The 13,594-nt window shown below is 40.1% G+C and overlaps 2 protein-coding genes across 7 annotated transcripts in view; both read right to left on the minus strand.

Annotated features, from left to right (window-relative positions):
* The window catches only part of shroom3 (shroom family member 3), an 84,144-nt gene extending 79,325 nt beyond the window's left edge, over positions 1-4,819 (minus strand). For 5 of the 6 annotated variants that reach the window (XR_008830319.1, XM_056403928.1, XM_056403930.1 and 2 more), the window contains exon 1: positions 4,657-4,818. Coding sequence is in view for 5 of the 6 variants with exons in the window: in XM_056403928.1 (XP_056259903.1) it covers positions 4,657-4,736 (80 nt within the window). In the remaining variant the exon portion in view is untranslated. Of the gene's footprint in view, positions 1-4,656 lie in introns of all 6 variants that reach the window. The other variant, XM_056403925.1, reaches the window with a different exon arrangement.
* An 850-nt stretch (positions 4,820-5,669) lies between these two features.
* Positions 5,670-11,423, minus strand: LOC130186678 (protein Shroom2-like). The gene is made up of 2 exons (XM_056403934.1): positions 10,886-11,423; positions 5,670-5,828 (listed from the first exon to the last, which is right to left on the minus strand). Exons 1-2 carry the CDS (start codon positions 11,057-11,059, stop codon positions 5,670-5,672), a joined length of 333 nt encoding a protein of 110 aa, XP_056259909.1. The 5' UTR covers positions 11,060-11,423.
* Between the last annotated feature and the right edge of the window lie 2,171 nt (positions 11,424-13,594).

Genomic DNA, 13,594 nt, shown 5'->3' on the forward strand with positions numbered 1-13,594 from the left:
CGAAGGAAGCAGTAAATGGACTTACATATTTAAGACCTAACTAAATGTAATTTAAGACCTAACATGCGGCTAATGTAAAGCTAGCAGAGCTTGGAGAGTTGGTTATCTGGTTGCTAGGCGCACGCAGGCACACACACAGGTCAGGAGCTGCCATTGCCATGGCAATGTGAAAATCTGCCCAGAATTTGGCTTCTACATGGCTTCAAAACAACTGCAAATTATGAGAAAACCGTTACTTCTTTTCATAAACCGAAAAGACCGTGCCAGACACTGAAGCCAGAAGTTTCTACAGTCTCTATTTTATTCAGATATTCCTTAAAATGAGTGCGTAAGCTCAGTGCGAAGACAGAGAGAGATTCTTTTGAAAAAAAAAGACGATTACATTAGGTGTCAATGAGAGTGAGACAGGTGTTGCTGCCGGACTCGGCAGCCCCGTTTAAATTTTGTGCAGACCCTGCCTGTCAAAGTTACATTTTATGAATCCCAACAACTATGTCTACATTTTCAGAAAGAATTATTTGTCTACTTTTTACGGTTTGGCCGCGAGCTCGAGTTAAAAATAAAAATAAAGGTTATTTTTTACTGCTTCACGCACTCTAGCCAACTGACGCTTTCACTCTAACTTTGAAGAAAAAGTGATTTGCACTCCTCCTTTGAGTGCTCACAGTGTGAAAAGTTTACATGTTATGTAAAAACAGTTCATATCTTTTTGAGAGAGCAGAAGTTTTCCTCCGTTTTACAGTTTGAATCACATTTCTACGTGCAGGTATGAGAGAGCTGGGTGACTCAGCAAAAAGGTGCAATTTTGTCGAAAAAAGGTGGGTTTCTAAAGAAAATTCCAATGCATTTCTAATGCATTATTTATTCCCAGTTTTTTGGGAATAACTTTGGGAAAAAATTGGAATTTTAACACCAAAAGTCATAGCACCCCTTGCGGGATCAAGACGCACGTTTTGATGTATATATTACCGGGGTTTTCTCAAAGCTGCGGGACGAGTTACGCGCCGAAATTTGGCGGAAGAATAATAAACCCGAAACAGAAGATTAATAGATGCCTCAGGGCTCCGCCCCGAGGCACTCCTCTCAGCTATTCTAGCTGTAGAGGAGTGCCTCGGAGCTGAGCACCCGTGGCACTAATTATTACAATAATAAATTAAAATACATAATTATAACAAATGACTGCAGATTTAATTAGGTACCAATCAGACACCTCCCATGGTGTTATCTGTGATATCAGATAAGACTCTAAACATAAAGTGCCTTAAACTTTTGCACAGCATGTGAAGTTGCCACATGTGGAATCTACTATGATTAGTGTGACTACTGTAAAATCAACACTGTTCCGTCCTTGTACCATTTTCTTCTATTTAATAAACTCTACTGCACTCACAACTCACAAGTAGAATAATAACTAGAAAATTCCAGGGAAATTTTGAGTGCAGCGGGGGCTACTGCCGGGATGAGTACATGATTTATTTCCAGTGTTCAAAAGTCACCCTGATCATATTCTGGTTTTGAGAAATGTCTTGATATAAAAGACTCTGATATAAAACAATGTCACATCCCTCAATCATGTATTATGTGGGAAATATCTCATATTCTGTCTTGTTTTTTTTAATAAAACAAGAGGCAACATGTCTTCAAACTGGCATTTAAAGGGTTAAAATCCTGAAAACTAATAATCATTTGGTAGGTTTGAGCAGAACTGAAGTGGTTTAAGAGATTTATGCAAAAAAAGCAGAAAAAAATATTGATATATGATAATTTTATAGCATTTTCTTTGTGTGTCCTTTTTTGGACGCGAGGAATCCCAGAGGGTACAAAATGTGTTACCAGTGTATAATAGACCTGTAACAGTAACTGACATTAGATTTTAAAAATATGTCAAAAAAGACACTTTCTTGCAGAAATCCATACCTTCAGCTGTAACACAGCCAAAATGATCAGCAAATCAAAAAAGAAAAGTGAAGAAAATGTCCAAAAAAGGACAGAGGGACCCCTGAGGGTTAATAAATCCCATGAACCGCTATTTAAATTACCACTATTATGTTTTTTTCTGTGCTAAATTTAACATTACTGGGGAGGAGAGCAACGCGACTAGAAGTGACAGCGAGAGAGGGCTAGTAGCTTCTCCTCTCCTCTGTCTCAGCAGAGACCGTCACAACTTCATTCACTCTTTTAACAAAACAAAAAAAAAAGCTACGAAGGAAGCAGTAAATGGACTTACATATTTAAGACCTAACTAAATGTAATTTAAGACCTAACATGCGGCTAATGTAAAGCTAGCAGAGCTTGGAGAGTTGGTTATCTGGTTGCTAGGCGCACGCAGGCACACACACAGGTCAGGAGCTGCCATTGCCATGGCAATGTGAAAATCTGCCCAGAATTTGGCTTCTACATGGCTTGAGCTGAGCACCCGTGGCACTAACTAAAACTTTGCCAGAGGGGATGATCTGTCTATCAATTAAAGTAGGTGGCAATTATTAACAAACAGTGAAAGATTATGTTAACATTTTTTAGCATTCTCTCATTATTTGTAAAGTGTCACACAATGGGCATCTCATGATGGGTAAAAGCAAAGAGCTCTCTCAAGACATTTGCAACCTTATTTTTGCAAAACATATGATGGCATTGGTTACAGATGTATTTCTAAACTTCTGAATGTTCCAGTGAGCACCGTTGGGGCCATTATCCGGAAGTGGAAAGAACATCATTTCACCATAAACCGGCCACGACCAGGTGCTCCTCACAAGATTTCTGACAGAGGAGTCAAAACAATAATCAGAAGAGCTGTCCAAGAGCCAAGGACCACTTGCGGAGAGCTTCAGTAAGACCTGGAATTAGAAGGTACAGTTGTTTCAAAGTATATAATAAGTAATGCACTCAACCGCCATGGCCTCTATGCATGCTTACCGCGCAAGACTCCATTGTTGAAGAAAAAGCATGTTGAAGCTCGTTTAAAGTTTCCTGCACAACATTTGGACAAGCCTATGAAATACTGGGAGAATATAGTCTGGTCAGACGTGACCAAAATTGAACTCTTTGGATGTCATAGCACACCATGTTTGGAGGAGAAATGGCACTGCACTTCACCCCAAAAACACTATACCAACAGTGAAGTTTGGAGGTGGGAACATCATGGTGTGGGGCTGTTCTTCATATAACTGAAGGAAGGATGAATGGAGAAATGTAGCGAGACATTCTTGATAAGAACCTGCTGTCATTTACCAGGATGCTGAAGATGAAACGAGGGTGGACATTTCAGCAAGACAATGATCCCAAACACACAACCAAGGAAACACTCAATTGGTTTCAGAGAAAGAAAATAAAGCTGCTAGACTGGCCCAGTCAATCACGGGACTTGAATCCAATTGAAAATTTATGGAAAGAACTGAAGATTAGAGTTGATAGAAGAGGCCCCGGGAACCTTCAAGATTTGAAGACAGTTTGTGTGGAAGACTGGGCCAAAATCACACCTGAGCAATGCATGCGACTAGTTTCTCCATACAGGAGACGTCTTGAAGCTGTCATTACCTACAAAGGTTTTTCTACTAATTATTAAACAAATTTCAGTAAGCGTGTTCAATACATTTCACTGTGTCATTCCACTTTATTACACATAACTTAATTTATGGACATATATGTTTTGATTTCTTTATATGTGTGGATTACTTGGGATGTTACCAACATCTAGTGATAATTTCATGTCAATAGCCCCATTAGAAATATATTTACTGAGAAAAATGTTGACGCGTTCAATACTTATTTTCCCTGCTGTAAGTGTTTGATAATGAGGTTGATGGCTAATTACGTAACTAGCTAACTGAGCCAAGAGAGCTCCAGTGTTTTGGAGTAGAAATCAGACCTAAAAACAAGAGTTGATGAAGAATGTTATTGAACAGAAACACACAACCTACTTCAGCTAGCTTTCTGTTTATTGCTTAACTATAATGAAAAGAAAGAGGTCAGTGTCTTAGGTTCCTAACTGAGTGCTTCCCCCCACTATGGGGGATTGTAGGAATAAGCAGGTGTTCCTAATTTATTAACAGTTTGTGTCTTTGTGTGTGTGTGTGTGTGTGTGTGTGTGTGTGTGTGTGTGTGTGTGTGTGTGTGTGTGTGTGTGTGTGTGTGTGTGTGTGTGTGTGTTACGGTCAGAAAATTAATTACAGTGTCCTGTTGTGTGTTTGTGACTGAGATGTCAATATCAGATCAGAAAACTGTCTAAACAGAGTCAGCCAAGGTTGCCACAGTTACCACCTCACAATATCTACTGTGTCTTCATCCACTGCATTTTGTGCATCTTGAGCCCAATTTTTTTATTTAACATTTATATATTTCTGCAGCTGACATTTATCATAGGCCTCATTTCATTTCATTTTCATGACTAAATGCTTCTAGTATTGGTTTGTGCACACATCCCAAGAGATAAAATAATTACATTACATTTGTTTGTGTGCTTGTGTAAGTGTGTGTGATAGAGAGATTCTTAAGCCTCTAATGATTTACTAAAAACCAACAAATCTAAATGTTTTCTCTGTAGGTGTTTTCCCCTTGCTGCTAAATTTCCTGCTCATCATTACCCATCAACCAGAGAGATTTCCTAGTCAAACATTAGACACACACGCACGCACGCACGCACACACACAGTGTCTTTACCTGCGGACTGTGAGCTTCAGAATCTTGTACGATCCTTTGACCAGAGCAATGGCCTCCTGTCTGTATCCAGTCAGCTCCATGTCATTAATGATGATAATTTCATCTCCCACCAGCAGAGGCTGCTCCAAACTGTCTGCCTTACCGCCCTCCTCTACCTGCACAGACGCATAAACACAAACACTTAAGGTCAGATTTACTGAAAAAATGTCACAGTGTAAATGTGCAGCACACATGTCAATGATTTTACAGCCACAATGCATGTATTTAGCAGCTCATTACACAATCAGCTGCTGGACTTTCCCTGGTACTGTAAGCTGGGCTAAACACGTTCTGGACATATCTCTGTTCGGGACACACAGTGATGAAACTTGTTGAGTCACACTTGCTGTGACCTTCTACAGGTTGGAAATACTAGTAGTGTGTGTGTGTGTGTGTGTGTGTGTGTGTGTGTGTGTGTGTGTGTGTGTGTGTGTGTGTGTGTGTGCGTGTGTGTGTGTGTGTGTGTGTTACGGTCAGAAAATTAATTACAGTGTCCTGTTGTGTGTTTGTGACTGAGATGTCAATATCAGATCAGAAAACTGTCTAAACAGAGTCAGCCAAGGTTGCCACAGTTACCACCTCACAATATCTACTGTGTCTTCATCCACTGCATTTTGTGCATCTTGAGCCCAATTTTTTTATTTAACATTTATATATTTCTGCAGCTGACATTTATCATAGGCCTCATTTCATTTCATTTTCATGACTAAATGCTTCTAGTATTGGTTTGTGCACACATCCCAAGAGATAAAATAATTACATTACATTTGTTTGTGTGCTTGTGTAAGTGTGTGTGATAGAGAGATTCTTAAGCCTCTAATGATTTACTAAAAACCAACAAATCTAAATGTTTTCTCTGTAGGTGTTTTCCCCTTGCTGCTAAATTTCCTGCTCATCATTACCCATCAACCAGAGAGATTTCCTAGTCAAACATTAGACACACACGCACGCACGCACGCACACACACAGTGTCTTTACCTGCGGACTGTGAGCTTCAGAATCTTGTACGATCCTTTGACCAGAGCAATGGCCTCCTGTCTGTATCCAGTCAGCTCCATGTCATTAATGATGATAATTTCATCTCCCACCAGCAGAGGCTGCTCCAAACTGTCTGCCTTACCGCCCTCCTCTACCTGCACAGACGCATAAACACAAACACTTAAGGTCAGATTTACTGAAAAAATGTCACAGTGTAAATGTGCAGCACACATGTCAATGATTTTACAGCCACAATGCATGTATTTAGCAGCTCATTACACAATCAGCTGCTGGACTTTCCCTGGTACTGTAAGCTGGGCTAAACACGTTCTGGACATATCTCTGTTCGGGACACACAGTGATGAAACTTGTTGAGTCACACTTGCTGTGACCTTCTACAGGTTGGAAATACTAGTAGTGTGTGTGTGTGTGTGTGTGTGTGTGTGTGTGTGTGTGTGCGTAAGTGTGTGGGTGTGTGTGTACTTAGAGATTCACTGTAGGGGAAAGAAGTCTTGGCTGTTTGATCTTGGTAGCTTTGTTATTTTAATACCTGTCCATCTTATTCTATTTTTCCCATAATTACTCCACATGCTCAGAGTGGTATGCTCCTTTCTGAAACCAAAATCCATTTATTACAAAAAATGCAAGAAATGGATTTGACAGTCTGTTTCCTTATCATAAAACCCTGAGCTTTCATATAATGTTAACATACCCAGCTAACTAGCTTTTTACCTACAGAATTGAGGTTAGTAATGGCGAGTTCAGTTCAGTTGAGAGGATCAACAGCTTGTGGATGCAAGCACAGCCTTTTAGAATATCATGTTTGTAGATATCAAATTCATATTTGAAACCCTTCTGAAATGTTTTTGTTTTATGACATCTCAGCTGGAGACAGTTTCCAACCAACTCATGGAGCTGACATGAATTTGCTGGCTTGCTTTCAACTAATGAAATCTATCAGATACAGTTGTTGTTGTCATTTCAGCTGTCAAAGTAGACAGTCACTGCCTAGAATTGAAAAGCTGCTTTTATCTACTTCTCTTTGAAAGGAAGGATCCACAGTTTCAAAAATGACTAAGAATTTCAGTTATCATTATTAACTGCATACATGCAGAGCTAGACTGTAAAGCTTGACTGGCATAGTGAGAGTAATTTAGCAGAGAGTCTATTGCATGTGTGTCTTTTATTTTGTGATAGTGAAGAGTAAATGTTAAAAGTAAAAATCCAAATAACACATGATGATGAAGTGATGATTCAACTGAAACTAACATGAACACACATAAACATACTGTATCTGCATGACTGCATGGCTTTATCAGTGCTGACAATGATGCCTCTTCGTAGTCTGTCAGTGCAGTGTGTTTCTACGTCTGTCCATTTATCACACTGTGTGTGTTCGCCCTTTTTAAGGTCAAATTGTCTTGCTGTCTATGAGATAAGCTCAATCAAATCCTGAGTTGGTTGTCAAAATGTTTCTGCACAAACATCACCAGCTCAGACTGGTTTCCTGGATGTCGTTCCTACTGTGTTTGTTGAATGCTGAAATGAAATGATCAGGAAAGCAATGTTCATGCAGATGTAAATGAATACAGAACACACTGCAATCAGAATGCGATTGAGTCATCAAATCATTCCATGCTGAGAATTCAGCATGTAAGAGCAATAAAATGTAGTTTCTGCTATGACCAGTAGAATGGGTGTGTTTTATCTTGATTTTACAGGTCCTACTATTGTTCACCTTTTATTTGTCCAAATTCAGATTTGCTGGTTCTAGCAACAGGTAAAGATGAATCTAACTAGCAACATCTTTTCATAAGCCTGCAGATAACGACCCAGAACAAGTCAAATAACCCGGGAAAGGTCAGGTTCACCATGAGTCGTGAAATACTACAACCAAAATGCCTTTATTTAATTTTTTTTTCAGATACTTTACTGTGATCAACAAAAGTGTCTAGCGCTGTTCTGAAATATTAAACCCTGCTCCCCACCTGGGACTCTTGGATGTTAAAACAACTGCCAAGAATTTCTCGCAGGGTGTGTCTAACTCTCTTCTAAATTACAACATGTGTTACTTTTCAGCAAAAGCATCATGTTTTGGTCCTCACACTGCAGCCCCAAAATCTGACAGGTCTTCACAAGCAAAAACTGTTCATGTTCATTTATTTTATGTGCTGAGTGACTTGAAAAAGATGAGTTTTCAAATGTATCTCCAGTAATGTTGACATGTTACAATAACACAAAACAAAAAAGTAACTTTGATGTGAGTTGTTTCTAATGAGCTGTGAGCGAAATGAAACATCCTCTCAGAGCTGTGAAAGAAAAACTCGTAAAATATAAACAATTCCTCAGCTCTGTAGGATGATCACATGCCTGCACTGTTTGCCTTTTTCATGAATAAATATACCCAAATAAGGCCCACAGAATAACTCAGTAACTGTGTGTCTGTGTGTGTGTGTGTGTGTGTGTGTGTGTGTGTGTGTGTGTGTGTGTGTCAGTGACTTTGGTATTCCAGCTGAAATTCATTATCCTGCAGACGGAGATATCCAAACAGAGCGACTTCATACCATGACTGAAACAACATACCTCCTCTAATCAATAAAGACTGTGTGATTTGAGAAAATATCCTCAGACAGCAGCAGGGGGCTTTGCTGATAAAAAGTTACTAAATTTCTTAAGAGTAGAAAAGTGATAGCTTCCTTATTACATTGTTTCATCTGAAGGATATTTAGAGGTGAATATTTCTCCACAACAAAAGTAAAACCTTGAAAAAGTCCAACAATCAAAGACACAGGAACGTCAAGCATCATTCATCTCAGTTATGACGACATTTTACTCAGTAGTTTCACTGCCACACATCCGGGTATAATCCTCTGAAAACCTGAGGAATTGACCAGAACCAAGTCTCAGGTATATTCTTTCCTCTAGTCCACCTCAGTTCGAGGCCTGCTCCAGGTCTCTGGACTGTGCTTACATTTGATTACGATATGAAGAGTAGATCAAAGTTGAACTAGGGGCAGGAGATGTTTACAGAGGGGAGTTTGAGTTACTCCTTTATAACCACAGAATAACCACAAAATATAACCACAGCAGTGTTAATGCACACATACCTTCAGATTAACTCATTAAGACTTTTTAACCTGGTCTGAGCTGCCTGGATTAACAGAAATCTTCACTGTGACCTCTGAACCCTCCTCAGAACCTCAAAAACTGTACCGCACTGATGATAAAAGAGAGACATGGTCTACTCTAGTCTTTCTGCAGGTTTCTCACTCAGGTTCATTCTTCTTTTTATTCTTCTACAGAAAAATCAGTATTTAAACACAGCATAGGTGATGATGGAGAGCAGTGTTGGACAGAGAGCAAGAGACAGATAAGACATAGAGATAATAGTTAGATATGTGGCAAGAGACAGACTGGAGGGGAGAGGAGTTAAAGAGAATGGCTGAAAAATGAAGGCATATTGTGAAATACACACAAACTGACAGACAAAGGCAGTGTCGAACTGACAGCCAGCCAGACATCAAGCACTTGTTAGGTCAAACATGGAGAACTCATCTAAATACAGTACAAAATAATAGCATGAGTGTGTTCGAAAAGCACCCAGCAAAACACATAATTCACATTCTTGACCTATTTTACAGCCGTTTGGCCTCCGTCCCAGAATAACCTTCACACACAAACACACACACCAGCTTGCTGAATGCATGTTAAAGTGAGGCCACAATGGCTGTAATGACAAAGGGGGAATCATTAGTGTTAATTTTCCTTAGTACAGTAGCTCAGTTAGCTAAGATAGAATAACAAACCAAATAAGCCCATCAATAAAATACTATTGACTGTCATACTCACTGTACCAGTCCCTACAATCATATCCAGCGCCACGTTGCAAGTTTTTTAATCTCAATCACTACAAGAAGTACAAACTACAAGAGCCACAGATTTTTATTAGGCTAATACATTAGTAACAATAACAAGCTAAATGAGCCGAAATAATGTCAAATCATGTTTCGCCATGTGCTTCCATAGTGCTGCCTCTGTAAATTGGGGTTAGGTTTAAGGATAGGTTAACATTAGGTGTCACAAAGTTGACTTGTTGGGGTTAGGGTAGCCCCATGATTCTCAATAATATAGTTGGTCAAATATTGTTCCTTATGCAAACCTTAGTGGAAATAATCATTAGTTTTCAACTCTTATCATCAGCAGGTCACATTTTCAAAGGTATTTTGTGCGGTTGCAGATGATATATGTACTATGCAGCATTTGGAGTATTAAAAGTGCTTTGGTCACGAATGGTCCCAGGGGTAGGGACAAGGTTGAGTGTAGGTTAAGATCATGGGAAATACTTATTGATAGGGGACACTGGTGTCACCATAAAATCCCTGAACCAGGGAGCTTTTAAGCTCCCCCAGGATTCAGGCAGTGAAGCTGGCAGTCGGTCAAGTTAATGCTAGCTCAGCAGCTATAGTGAAGAGCTGTCACCTGAATTGTATCAGACTGGGCCATCAGTCAAATATTTAAACACTGGATTGTTGGTTTATCATTATTACCATGCAGTGGTGAACAACAAATAGAATTTGAATATGGTACTGTGATTATAATTTGAAGTTTTATTAAATACTAAACTGACCAAAATACAGGACTGGATTTTTTCTTATAGTTTAATGCTTATTATTTACATTTCATATTTTAACTTTGAACTAAAATATGTAACAGAAAAGCCTGTGTTATAATTGAGGGATTGGGGTTTATCAGGCTGAGACTCATCAGAAATGTAGGATCCAGTGTTTTTGGAGTTTGACCTAAAAAGTCAGGATATCTTTACTGTCTTGTGAGAAGCATCAATTTTTATGGAAGACCAAAATTCAAATTGTCGGATTGGCCCTTTTAATTGCAGTCTCATGGGTGAGAGGGAGAATATCAAAACATTTAAATGGAATCTTCTTGTGATAGTGTGTTTTTAAATTGTGTTTTATTCTTCAATTTCAAGTCTGAATAGACTACTTTCACCACTGACATTAGCCGATAAATTATATTCTAACATTCCTCGATTAATCAAACAATAATTGACACTAAACCATCGTTATTTTAAGTAGGCTATCATAGCATTTCCAGTTCCACAGTGTAGGGAAGAATATATCATGCATGTTATGAGTAACTCAAATAAGAAGAAGGTGACACAGTGCAACACACAGTAACTCTTCCTCTCTCGTACCTTGGAGACGATGAGCGGCTCTCCGTGCTCCTGGCCACCCTGCAGGGTGAAGCCCCAGGGCGCTCCTCCCTGCAGCCGGGCCTCCACCAGCACCCAGCCGCCACCGCCTCCTCCTCCTCTTCCGCCCGCCGCCTGCTGGATCCCCGCCCGGCCGCCGCCATAGTCGCTCTCCATGCCCGGCGAGGGAGCGCTCACTCCGGGTTCCTCTGTCCTCAGCCCGGCTGCGGCCCGGCGGACTGAGGGGGGTGGGGCCGTACTGAAGAAAACGAAATGTCCTTCACGATCGCATTTCCTTCATTCATTTATAACTCCTCGTTAAGAAAAGTGAAACAGGAGGTGTCCGAGCAACAAGCTGTGCTTCCTGCAAAGTGCATTTCTGAAGCGCAGACTGCGACTGGTCCTTCGACGGACAGGCTTTCCGCAACAACCCGAAACTAGCCGCAGGTTTCAAAGTTTACTGAGAGGAGAGAGTGGTAAAACTCTAAGATGAACGAAGGTCACATCAGATTTGTTCAAACACAAATACACCCCCCTCAACTCTAACTCACTCTCTCTCTCTCTCTCTCTCTCTCTCTCTCTCTCTCTCTCTCTCTCTCTCTCTCTCTCTCTCTCTCTAAAATCAGTTTAGCATCACAATGGGATTTACTGCGACTCACTGAGCGAAGAGAAAAGACACACACACACACACCCACGCACACACAGGGAGAGGTGGAGTGAGGTAGAGTGACACAGAGAGAGAAGAAGAGACAGCGGGACAGGAGAGAAGAGAGAAAGAAGTTAGAAAGAAGAAACAGAGGAGGGTAGGAGAGAAAGAAAGAAAGAAATAAAAGACGAGAGCTGCGAATAAAAGAGGGACATGACTGAAAGCAGTGTTTCCTCTGTGTGTTGTAATCCAATCCTCCACAGCAGAGCTGAACTCTGCAGCTGTAGGTCTGGCACTGTTTCCATTCACACTTGAACCAGATTAGTAGTCTGAGTCAGACTAGTGGATAAACATGATTCACAATAAACTGACAACCAGAGTTTACACCAACTGTTTGATGATGAGGGTCAGGTCAGTAAATTTCTCATCAGCAACAATATATCAAGGTCTCAGTATGATTCAAATTATCTACTTTCTACAACCGTCATCAGTTTAGCTCGTCAACCAGCATCAATCAATTGATAGTTACAGTATATTATTGGACAATTTGACATTTTGACCAAGATTAAGGGATGAAGGCTCTGTACCAAATTTCTATGCAATCCATGCAGTTTTTGTTAGAAATTTCACTTAAAAAACAACAAATACCAGCCTCATGGAGGAGCTAAAGGAAAAATCAGGATGGGGATCAATTATACATCTTGATCAGGCCTGAGAATGTTTTAGGGGGAAGAGCTGGAGGATGGGAAGAAGGATGTTGAGGTTCCCTTATATAACTTTCTGCCACCACGGCCTGATGGCTGACATTTTTATGTGTCTGCGCCGCCAACAGCTGTCGGTCCCATTTTCATGGACATGATATCTCAGTAGCGCCTTGACAGAACTTCAAATTTGGCACAAACATTCACTTGGATTAAAGGACATTCTAATTACATTTTGGTGGTCAAAGGTCAAGGTCACGGTGACCTCACAAAACATGATTTTGGCCTTGTGAATGCAATATCTTGAGAACTCCTCAAGGGAATCCCTTTAGATTTTGCACAAATGTCCACTTGGACTCAATGATGAACACTTTTTAGCCAATTCACAGGTTGTATGAACCCTACTCTGACCCTGTATTCTGTAAAGTTTGTAATGTGAAAATTATACAGAAACAAGCATATAAAGTTACAACTTCTTTAAATGCAGCTGCTGTTGCAACTGCATTGTTGCTTACTTTTGTTGCCAGCTGCAAGTCCCACTGAGGATGTAGGTGTCCTGCATGGGACAGGTTTTACAAATCAGTAGCCACCCTTTTACAAGTATGAAGTATCTCTGAATCACTTACAGTCAAGTAAGTAACCTGTAATCTAACTGGCCCAAACCTGGCTGCTGGCATAGGCAGTAAAGGGCAGTAAAGGGCACTAGGGTGTTTTATGCATTTCATGCAGAGTTTAGTTTCGCTATGATAGCTGTGATAGTTACACAATCACAGTCATTCAACACCGTTGATATGAAAATAAAATTCTAGTAAAGCAGTCATCCTTTAGAGCTGGGTGTGTTGGTACTAGGGAATGTGGTTTGATTCAAGTGAAATCAAATTTATCAGCTAACAGGAGTCACAGGTGGCAGATGCTTTATAAAGAAGCGAGAAGAGTCCGGTTTCTGAATAAAAAAGGTTCAGGTAACACAAGGTATTTCATTAAATGTCAGGAATCTTAAGGTACAGTGATGTTTTTCGCCTAAAGCTCAGTCTGATGGATATAAGTTAAACAGAAGACAGATGAGCCTGTCTGTCTGTCTGTCTTCTGTGTCCGTGGCTCTCTGTTTCACAGTCAAATAAGCCTTACTGACACGACAAGATGAATGAATGAATGAAATTTTAGGGCTTAAAGGTAAATTCAACAGCATCTTATTTTCATCAACTGAGGACTTAGGAGAGCTTATAGTCAAGAATTATTCTGTCATACTATCAAAAACTCCAGACCAAGGTAGTACGTGGACCCTGAGTTGAGCTTTTGTCTCTGAATGGGAAATAGAGATATCTGATTACTTTGTAAAGTTTCATTTTTAGTTTTTCCTTTGAG

This window comes from Seriola aureovittata, chromosome 18 (assembly GCF_021018895.1).
Source record: "Seriola aureovittata isolate HTS-2021-v1 ecotype China chromosome 18, ASM2101889v1, whole genome shotgun sequence".
In the NCBI taxonomy this organism is placed as follows: Eukaryota; Metazoa; Chordata; class Actinopteri; order Carangiformes; family Carangidae; genus Seriola; species Seriola aureovittata.

What these genes read in the sequence shown, in the direction of transcription:
- LOC130186678 (XM_056403934.1), bottom strand. Translation starts at nt 11,059, where the DNA reads ATGGAGAGCGACTATGGCGGCGGCCGGGCGGGGATCCAGCAGGCGGCG. An exon ending in AGCCGCTCATCGTCTCCAAG is followed by an intron (nt 5,829 to 10,885) that starts GTACGAGAGAGG and finishes GCGTCTGTGCAG; the next exon opens with GTAGAGGAGGGCGGTAAGGC.